Here is a 10,874-nt window from a genome sequence, read left to right on the forward strand (position 1 = left end):
ACACTGCTCTTATTTGTACCGCAGTTCCCCCAGCTGTAAAATGGGGAAAACGATACGTTGGAATGTACTGATAAAATGTAAGTAAAACATAGCTTTATAGAAGAGAGCAAAGCAATATTGGTATTCAAAAGAAATCTAAGATTTGATTAGACTTGATCAAGGTCACTCAGTGGGTTTGTAACAGTGCCAAGAGCAGAGCTTGGTTCTCCAGACACACTGTTGACTCCAGCTGCCTTCCAGGTATGGAGAATGGCTGATGAATGTTAATAATGCAAACAGGACAAACGCCAGCAACTGCTCATTTCCATTGATTTTATTAAACTGAAGAATTTTTTTGCAGAAAATGCACATTGTTTTGGGAGACAGGAAATAGATGAAATGGATTTATTTATAAAACCGGCTTTTATCACTCAAACATTGTTCAGCAATGAAGAGTGGAAGTAAAATGGCTGTCTGGAAGCAGGAACCACTGGCCTAATTTATATTCCATTCTTGCATATGTGGAAGTGCCAGAGTTTTCATCTTCCAAAATAGCATGACTGACACAGTGCTACTCACTTTTACTGGCCCGGCACCTGGAGAGGTGGGATGTGTACTCTGGGGACAGCAAGCAAACCCCATGGAGAGTGCCCAAGGAGTTTAGTCATTTCTCCAAAGGTTTCTTCACGAGAGTTAAGGAAGGGCAATAGATAAGCAAGACAGGTAGATGTGGATGAAAATGTTAGCTATTTCCTTTTTGAGCTATTCTTAAAACAATATTCAGAGGAAAACCAAGATGCAGTGGCAGGTGGAGAGCACCCATTTCATTTTTATACATCTTATGTATAAAAGACAGGACAGATTCAATTCATGAATGGGGCCCTGCAGCTACCACTGCATCCCTGCAGTGGGCAATGTTAACAGGGAAGAGACTAATCTTCGCTGGCTCCTTGCAGGAAATCTGCCCTGCCTGGCTACTGTGAAGCCAAAATCACAGTACAGCAAGAGGGAACCTGGTCCTTGCAGGCTGTCATTCCAAGTGGAAGACAATATGGTCAGTATGGGAGAAGGAATGCTTTTAGTTTTTTAAATACCTTTTAGTTTAGTAACATGTAACTGCTGAATACTCATTTTGCTGTAAAAATCAAGTGAAAAAGAATATGCAGAAGTTGTCTTTTGAAATGTGAGTAAATGAAAGCAGAATTCTTTCAGCAGGTCCAACCGGTCTCTAAGAGTACACAGCTAAGAAATCCGAACTGGCCGAGTGCCAGCGGAGCTGATGAGCCAGCTTGGTCTCACTACAGCCCGGTGCGATAATTAATTATGTAACTTCTCTAGTGTATAAGGAAAGTAATGACTGATTCTAGAATAGGACTGCATTAGTAAGAAACTATGCAATCAACCATAAGCACACAGGTTTGGCAACTTACTGCCTCTAAGCTCTCTTCCATTTCAAGATATCTTCAGAAAGGAAATAGGCTTGTAAAACCAAAATTGCCACCATGCCAAAGCACATTTCTAAGTTAAATGTTGGACTTCACTTCTTTGGTCAAGTTTCACAGCTTTTCTGTTCAGTGAGTAATGGAAACGTGAATGAGGAAACTTTACTGGGGAAGTACTGGGTGAGGAAATAGGGGCACAGAGGTTAAGTTACTTGTGCAAATTTCAGAGCAAGTCTGTGGCAGAGCTCCAGGAGAAATCCAGGCCCTTTGGGTCCTCACTCATTGCCATTACCATATTAGCATTTTCTTTGCAAGGATTTTCAATGTCATCTCTGAAGAGATTAATAAATCTGAAAGTCACAGGCTCTGCACTTCTAGGAAGGGAATACACACACGATTTGCTTGGGGGAGGTTGAATTGTTGGGGGAGATTTTAGTTTTGTTGGATTTTCATAGTAGTGAAATCACAAACTGATTTTATGAACGCTACACTTGACCCCTTGATGACACATGCTGTAGGTTCTGTGGATTGTGGCTTGACTGGAAGTCTCAGTGCAGCAGAACTTGAAACCAGCCCTCTGGGTGAGGCTGACGTTACATTCTTCCTGGGTAGCTCTGAGAACGTTGTGGCTGGTTGCCACAAATGCCCCACTGAAAATGCTCTCCATTAAAGAAGTTCGGTGTGGGGGAATTACCCAACAGACACATCGTTCTTTCTCCACACTACCCTTGTATTTATTTGTTTCATTTCCCCCCCTAATACAAGGAGGCTGACCTCTGCCTTCTGGTGGATAGGGACAAAGTGACCTGTTCTAGGACCATTTTGCTGGCAAAACTCTGCTAGTACATTGTATGGAATAGCATCCTCAGAAGAAATTTGGGTTATGCCAACAGATTATATGGCCCTGTTTATTTTAGTGCTTTTTGAATGATGTAAATTTCTCTCTTAGCCAAATAGCACTTCCTCATATTTCTAAGGTGCACTGCCATGCCAACAAGAATTGGTTAGCTTTGGATCAATCCTTCCGAGATGGAAAATTACAGCATTACCACAAGTGAAGGTTAAGCAAGATCTCTTCAATGTACCACTTCGCTGGTACTTGTCCTTGCTAGACAGTACGTACTTGTGGTACAGTACTGTACCCCCATAGGAACCTGAGGAGAATCCAAACCAGTTGTGCCTGGGACACTGCACACAATGAGGGGAGGAAGCAAAGGGGGAAAATTATTTTTCCCTACTATGTTGGTCTTTCACCAAAAACTGCTGTGGAGACAGCAGTGTGATGGCTCTGCTTCCTTTCTGCCTTAGCTCCAGGTCTCCTGAGTAGGACGCAAGCCCCAGATGTGCTTTCTTCTTCATCACTTTGTTACTGATTCAGACAAGATCCTCTAAGAAGGTGTTACCTTTGATCCATTTTAACAGTTCTGCAATATGGTATGTTGTGGGAAGGTTAGTCCTTAAATCTCTTACTTAATTACTCTTAATTCTCTTACTTCTGGTGTAACTAGAAATAATAATTGTCAAATAACAAATAATCCACATATTTTGAGCTTAAAGCTTAGCTATTAGTAGCTACTTAAAATATTAACTTTCCACCCTAGACACTCTTATTATTCTGCATTTTTTCCCAGCCATCCTTCTTGTAACAATTCACAGCAATGGTTTTCAGGTTCAGTGCACTTTCATTTAGCTGACTCTTCTATGTGTCTGGGAGGTAAGTACAGTTATTCCTAATTTATAGACAGTGTCACCGTGGTGCACGTAGTACCTGTACCTGAAGTACAGGCCTGAAAATACCCATTGGACTACCTTCAGCAGGGAATAATAGCCCATGTTAGCATGACATGTTAATTATCATATTTATGAGAATTAATTTACCAGATTATTAAAATAAGTGTATGAGAGAGGTAATAGAGTTGAGGGAAGTTACAGAAACAGGTAAATAGAGACTTTTTCAGCTCTTAGGAAACTTTCATAAGAGCGATAGGGCCAAGTCAAGCTTAGCATTTGTATGTGTGGGTTGGGTCCCTGAATATTGCAGTGTCACCAAGATATTTGCATGGTGTACCAGGCTGTAAAACTAAGGCAATGACCTATTTACATAAACCTCTGAAAGGCAACAGGGAAGCACATGCTTAACACAGACTGTCTGTTAACCATGTGCCTCACAGCTTGATAATCAGAATTAAACGCTAGCATTACATTACCCAGATGTTCTCCTCAACAGCACCCTTCTGCAGTTCTTTTCCATTATGTAAATAGTGCATGTGGTATGAATCTCCTACCCCGGGCAGAGCTGTATTTAAAGATCACCCCAAACGAGAATGTGCCTTCAGTGCAAGTCATAAAACTACCAGCTACAAAAGAGAAATTAAGCATGTTCCCTCATCTCTGATCTGATCGTCACTTGTATTTTTTGCTTCTACCAAAGTTGATTGTAAACCTTCCCCCCAGGTCCTCCCGCCCACAGCGGTTGACTTCAGTGGGAACAGGAGCAATCCCATCATTCTCAGAACTGGCAAGTGTTGTTTGACCAGGCTTCAGTTGTAGGAGTAAAAAACTACAGTCAGTGTCTGAAGACACATCCTTCAGATTGTGTCGACTGAGAAGACATTTCTCATCTTGAAAGGAAGATGTTTCCACATGAGCAAGCAATGCCTCTGGTTCTGCAGATTAAGTGCTTTATTCATCATATTTTCCTATACCGACTTTTCACATGAAATAGGCTGTGTTCAAAATAAGCAAATAATTTATGATTTTTTGTTGCAAATTTCTTTCCAAAACACCTTAATAAGCTTAGGTGTTCCTCATATCTGTACAGTAAATATAATATTTTCCAACATAAACATTAATGTCCCTTTTGAACATGAAAGATATTTCATTTAGTTCTTTTCTATTAGCATAAAGTTATGTTAGCCAAACAGGTAACTTCCAGGTCTTACTCTTCAAGAGCCTGTGGACAGAAAAAGGACGTGACAGCTTTGCTCTTTAATGAAATCGTTTCATGTGTTCATTGTACATACTCACGAACTGCAAGTTCTTTCAGGGTAAAAACCCGTACGGGATCTTTTTTTGCTTTCCATTCTTCCAGTTTTTCTTGCAAAGACAGAAAATCCTTGCCGAGTTCATATGCCAAAGTGATCATTGTTTCTAACAATGGAATATAATACTTGTGGCTGGTGTGCATGTGAAGGCGTGATAGAGCTTTTTCTCCATATTCAAAGGCACTCGCTGGCTTTTCCAGGTCCTTGTGGCACACCACGATAGCACAGAGAGTAGGGACAATCGAGACAGGGTTGCCTCTCGTCAGCCTTTCCTGCAGACCAATGACTTCTAAAAGGATTTCCAAAGCTTTGGTGTACTGGCCACCCCGCAGACAACCATATCCTTCCTGAAGCTCTGGCCTTGTTAAGAAGTCAATAAATTTTTTTGATCTTCGGATGTATTTCATAGAATATAGAAGTCTCAGGTAGTCCTTGAAGGCTAATTTTCTCTCATTGATTATTTCTTCTGTGAAGTTCCCTGTTAAAGTTTTTTTAGGAAAGGTCACATCTTCCATTTCTTCACTGAACTCCTCCAGCAGATTTCTGTGCAGTTTCTCAAAATCTGAATAACGCCGTTCAATTACAGACTTGTTGCTGTCAAAACTCCCTGTTTGCAAAATTATGATTTTATACATCTAAACACAATAAAACAGAAAAATAAAGATGAGAAGGACCATTCTAGCCCTAGTGCAGTCAGATTTTGTCTGTTGTTGCTTTGAAAATAATTTCTGCCTGTATATTCCACCAGCTGAAACTTTCCTGTGCCAATTTTATGTGTGTAATCTTGTATACTCCTATGGCTTAATGCAGTGCTTCTAAATTAGCTGCTGCCTGAGGTTGTGGTGCATGCTCAGTATAGGCCTGATCTTTGAAATCTGCGGCCATCAAATTAATAATTCCCATCTGCAGCTCTTTTGGACTTTTGTCACCAGACTTAGCCTTAGCATGTAAATAAGTTGTAGATAAACAATACACTAACAGATGCCATCCTGCCAGGTGCTGGGAATGGTGAACCACAAGCAGACTGAAGCACGTAAAATCACTTAACAACGCATTTCTGTAGCTGCACTTTGTTTATAACAGCCATGGCTGCTGCAATCCATCATCTTCAGGGAACCAAATGGGTTTCCCAGACTTAATACTGAACGTAATCTATTTTACATTCCTCATAATACTCAGAAATGTTGTTTGTATCAGACATTTCTGGGGATTTGGTGGTGTTATTAATGCTGTGAAAGAAGAGGGAATATTTGGCAGCAATATTTGGTGTGTGCAAAAAAAAGATGGAGCAACCCCAAAGCCTTTTTCCCCCCTCTAAATCACTGTTCTGTTATTCAAACTTAACTTGGCACATATATAATGCAAAAAGATGTGATTTTCTACAAAAATTTGTTTGTTATCCAAAATCCATCACTAACAGCTAACATCAATGCTGTCCACAGTAACAGTACCCCAGAGTATGTCTTCCTCAGCTCTTCACTAGCCTCAAAACAACTATAATAAATGTGATACTAGAAAAATATCTGCAAAATAAAACTGTGTGTTATGTGTTGTTCAAATAGATTCCCTTCTGGTCCTGATCCAAGCATAATGATGTCAAGGAAGGGCCAAATCCCTAATGTGCGTAAACCAGTGGAGCTCCACTGAGGCCAGCTTAACTGTGTCACCCTGCAGCAGCTAAGGAGACGGACTCTCTGTAGAACACGCTGCCTTTTAGGCTATGACCCTGTTCCCATTCAACTTCACCCTGTTCCCATTGAATTATACAGGAGCTGGAGCTGTTCTCCTCATGCCAGTTGTTTTCTTTGCTGCTGGTGAAGGGTGCAAACCAGTACTAGCACTCACATCTGTCCGATTATCTTCCTTATTTTTCCTTAAAGAGAAATTCTCTCTTTTAATCTTCATAAATGATCTTTACAGGCACTCCTTGAAAGCTTTCTAAATTTGAGCTGACTTCTCTGATCTCTTTTCATTTGTAAGCACTGTGACATTTTCCTATACTTTGTCCTGCTCCCTGCTGAAAAGTGTATATATGCCTGATGCATATCCAAAACAATCATAAGGACATTTTTAAAGCTGTCATTTTATCATGGGCAGCTAAGTGAATATTTTACAAGTACTTGCTTTTTTTTTATTTGTGGAGTGTGCATGAAAAATTAATTTAATTAGACTAGCATTCAAATTGGCTAAATATTGTTGTGATGTCAATCTTTTTGACTAGACTTGTAACTTTTGACTAAGTACAACTACTTGCACATAGGCTGAATGATAGTATTGTTCTCCTACAGCTATACTAAAATAATCTTAAGCTATTCAACAAGCTGGATACTCTTGAGAATGTGCAAGAATGGCAGCATCTAAGTAGGTGTGTATAGCATGCAACAAGATCGCAGGACAGTCTGCAGAACATTTACCTGCCTCAAATTCTACCAAGCTGCATCACCCAGTATCAGCAACACTAGTATGATTCTTAGCATTTTTCATCTACAGACCTCAGGGGTTGTTACAACCAAGGAAAACACCCCTGTATGAATTTCACAGGAGTACTGAAAGAGACTTGCTCTAGATCAGTCCTCCTGAAGGCTAAGAGCAGAATCAGAAATAAAAGCCAAGTGTTAGTACTGTGAGTAAAGATACAAAAACCTGTTCTGTGTTCCTGTCCCTCATACTCATGTTTCATCTTAAAAATATGACAGGAATATGCCATCTAATGGAGCTCTAGGTAGGGAAGGGGAATGGTCCCAAGCGATCTAACCGGAGGATGTCTTAGGCTTTGTCAACATCAAAGAATTCTGCACTTGTGCTAACACGATCTCTGATGTGGGAGTTACACAAATGCAACGCAGCTGCTACAGCAGGCTGGCTCAGTGGAAGTGTAACTATATTAATATTTTTATACTTGTGTGAATTTCCTCAATGTCGACAAGCTTCTGGGAGTTTAGGATACTCAAGCTACTCATTTACTTGATATCACTTCTCCACCGCTGCAGATTTTGTGAGGTGATTGTCAGAGGGGTTTTTTAGGGGCAGATTCCACCAGCTATGCCCATACTATCCGTGCAAACAGGTTCTACTTGGTATGATCACGACTTGCAAAACTTGGCCCTCGGTAAGGCTTTCATGTAGTGAGGCATGCTGTGTGCTGTGCAGACCCCTGCAGAGTGAATCAAAATTAATGATCTTCTTACATATTCATTTCTTAGCTTACCACATATTTAGATAAGTGGTGCTCTACGATTCTGGTTGATGGGATTTCAAAAAGGAGTTTGACTTGTCTGCACTGGCGTTTTTCATTCCTCCAGTATTCCTGAAGCTCCTTAGTGGTCATCGAAGAATTGGGACTTAGGGATGCACTGGAATCTAAAAACAATATATTTAGAATTTCAGACTATAACCTTTGCATTTGGGAAGAAAACTCTTAGGACTTACTGTGAAAGGAGAACCTAGAATTTCTGTTGCTCCAACAGCAAGACCTAAAGATGGATAAAATAAGTGATTTCACTGCTAGTAAAGATAGGTCGAGATTCCTGGAGGAAAGCTATTGTGGTCTGAAATTCTGAAAGACACCAAATCGGCTGCAGAATACAAAGTTATAGAAAAAATACTGACAAGAAGTATTGTACGTCTAGGTTGTAAATAACCCTAAGTCTTCTGAAGCTGATGTTTCTCCAGGCTTCTCCTAAAGGAGGAGATAGTACAATGCAGCTGCAAATTCAGACATATATTCAAATACTGACCCTATTCAAATATTGTGTTTGCACAGTAACAGGTGAAAGCTGAGAAAACATGAAGTTCTTAACCTTAAAGTAGAAACCTGGATAACCAACACGGCTGTAGGAGGAATTCTCACATCCCCTTTTTCTTATTTTATATACCTCCCTCCCTTCCTGTCTTTTCTCTCTCTCCCCCCAGTTACACACAAACATATATACATATGCATATATAAAAATGTAGGACAGCTGGTTGAAGAGTTCGCTTACAGGGGAATCTGATGTAGCTTTTCAAAAGTGATTTCTGTGTCTTTGAAATCTACTGACAACAGTTTTCATCGGGTGGCATATGGGCTAGCAAAGTGAATAAAAGAAACGGAGTATTTGTATTGCAGTGAGCACACCAGTCCCAATTTCCAATCAATAACGTCTTTGTCAACGCAGTCAGCTGAAGTCAGTCTGCACTGCAGCTAACATTCAGACAATGGAGGTGAATGACCGCAAATGAATGGGAAGATAACAGCTTGACACAGAACTAGAACTGTACAGGCACCATTAATACCACTTCAGTGGCCCCGCTTTTACATGGTCTTAATCATTTGGTCATACAGTTTCAATTATCAAGGCCTTTGGGGTTTGGCTCAATCTCTACAAAGCATGTATCTCCGAAGAGAGGTGGTGTTCATGACATCCGTGCAGGCTGAAAATCCTGATAAGATTATATATGTTTTGGATTATATATAGCATTTTATTTAATAACAGATGACAGCAATTTGAGGCCCAGTAAAAGTTCAATGCTGCCTCTCCATAAGGCACGTGAGAAAATACTGCTTGAGATTAGCCTTAATCCTGTTGTTTTTGCTGATACTGCCAAGAAATTCAGATTTTGTGACGTACAGAAAGTGCACTCTCAAGACATGCCATCTGATGATCCCTGGTTTGGTCCCTGGTGTATAAATTAAATCTGGAGCGCATTTTACGTGCAAGGGATTTAAAAGGAAAACTCTTGTGTGCATGTACACCCAGGATGTGCACCTGTTTCACTCTTGCTATGTTATTACCACAAGTTTAATCAAGGCTTATTTTCAGTGGAGTATAGCAGTGTAAATCGGGACTATTGCTGCAATGAATAAAGCAAAGTTGCTCATGTAAAAGATTCACTTCATAAATAGCTAGATGAAAAATAAAATTAAAGGATAGCATCAACCTTGCAGGTTATCTTTTTCTGGGTCTTCTTTTCTGACTTCACATGAAATTCCAGCTTTGGGTTGATTTTGTTCTTCATCAGATGGACTTGTGCTAGAAAATGCAGTAATCCTGTTTACAGCTTCCAGTAGTTCCCTTTCTGCTGTGCAGTCTGAATCTTGGTCCATTGCGAACTATCACTGAAAGATTACGAAAACATATGGCATATTTTAGTAGCATGCCTAATCCAGTTTGGTAATCTTTTTTATTGACTTACTCATTCTCTGTGAACTTGTGTGAGGGCTACTGTAGTTTCATAAAAACTAGAGTAATAAATAGAAATATCTACATAGCTACCAGTGAAAAACCATTCCTATTACCATTACCACTGAAAGAGTTTAGATATCTTTTTGGCAGATTAAAATCAAACATGAAAACCATAGGAAGTTATGTTAAATAAGATTAGGTGGGGAAGTCCATTCTTGTCTGTGAGAATTTTGTCATAATCTTTGGTGGGGGGAGATGATTTCTCCTTGTATTTTGCCCTCAAGCTTGCAAGTATGAGTTCAGATGAACTAAAATCTTGGAGATAATTAGTATAACTAGCAGCCTGGCTCTCTTACACTGCTAGAATTTACTGTTCTCAAGACTCCAAAACTTGCCATCTGTTCTTAATCACAACCTGTAGGGCAAAATAGGGTGATATCTAAAATAGTATACTACTTTTGACCGATTTCACAGTTTCAAGTTCTCTCCTGAGACGTGTCTCCGTACTGTGGGAACAAAACTGGATCTGACAATGGCTAGGTGGAAGGAGAACAGAGTTTTCTAATTATTATACAGAAGCATACTTCCTTTACTTGTGTTTTTAACCTATATACTGTGCTTGTAGTAGATCTGAATGCCTGTTCTGCTAGGACTACTATTTTACCACAAAATGATAAAATTCCTACCACAATGTACTCCCACTCCATAGGCCAGATTGGCCATTCTGCCGCATAATTCTATCATGATTCTATGATAAATGTCTCCCCAGTATAGGTTTTAAAACAAAACAAAACACACCCGTTACATCATTTTGTTATACTAGCAGTTGAAAAAGTTCTAAGAGCATCCTAACAACTTTGCCAGGGTGCTGTTTTCTGTTGGCATGAGAGAAGTGTTGCTCACAATTCAGCTGACGGGTGAAAATCAAATAACAGAACAACCTACCTTAAAAAAAAATAAAAAGTCTCCCTGCTACAAATGTAAAAGTAATGCCCAACCAGCGGTTACTAAGTAATGAGGGGGTTTAGGACAGGGGTGTTACTACATATCATTTTGCCTCCACACTTCTACCACACAGTTATGCAATGCTGATACAGAAGTGAGGAAACTCCTTCAGCTGACCTATTGATTTCTGGCAAACTGCAAGGCTGTAAAAAGAAAAGCAATTACTTTCCCCACTGGAAATAATGGAAGTGAAAATCATTTTCCTCTAACAGAAATCCTTCCTTTGCCTGGCTTGGATGAGC

The 10,874-nt window shown here is 39.9% G+C and overlaps 1 protein-coding gene across 1 annotated transcript; it reads right to left on the minus strand.

Moving 5' to 3' along the window:
- Positions 1-4,323: 4,323 nt before the first annotated feature.
- On the minus strand, positions 4,324-9,548 carry LOC104513291 (sorting nexin-20-like). Its single transcript, XM_010156600.1, has 3 exons — positions 9,383-9,548; positions 7,674-7,825; positions 4,324-5,100 (listed from the first exon to the last, which is right to left on the minus strand). The coding sequence occupies exons 1-3, from the start codon at positions 9,546-9,548 to the stop codon at positions 4,432-4,434; spliced, it is 987 nt and encodes a 328-aa protein (XP_010154902.1). The 3' UTR covers positions 4,324-4,431.
- Positions 9,549-10,874: the final 1,326 nt, after the last annotated feature.

Source organism: Eurypyga helias, unplaced genomic scaffold, assembly GCF_000690775.1.
Source record: "Eurypyga helias isolate BGI_N326 unplaced genomic scaffold, ASM69077v1 scaffold14368, whole genome shotgun sequence".
Classification (NCBI taxonomy): domain Eukaryota; kingdom Metazoa; phylum Chordata; class Aves; order Eurypygiformes; family Eurypygidae; genus Eurypyga; species Eurypyga helias.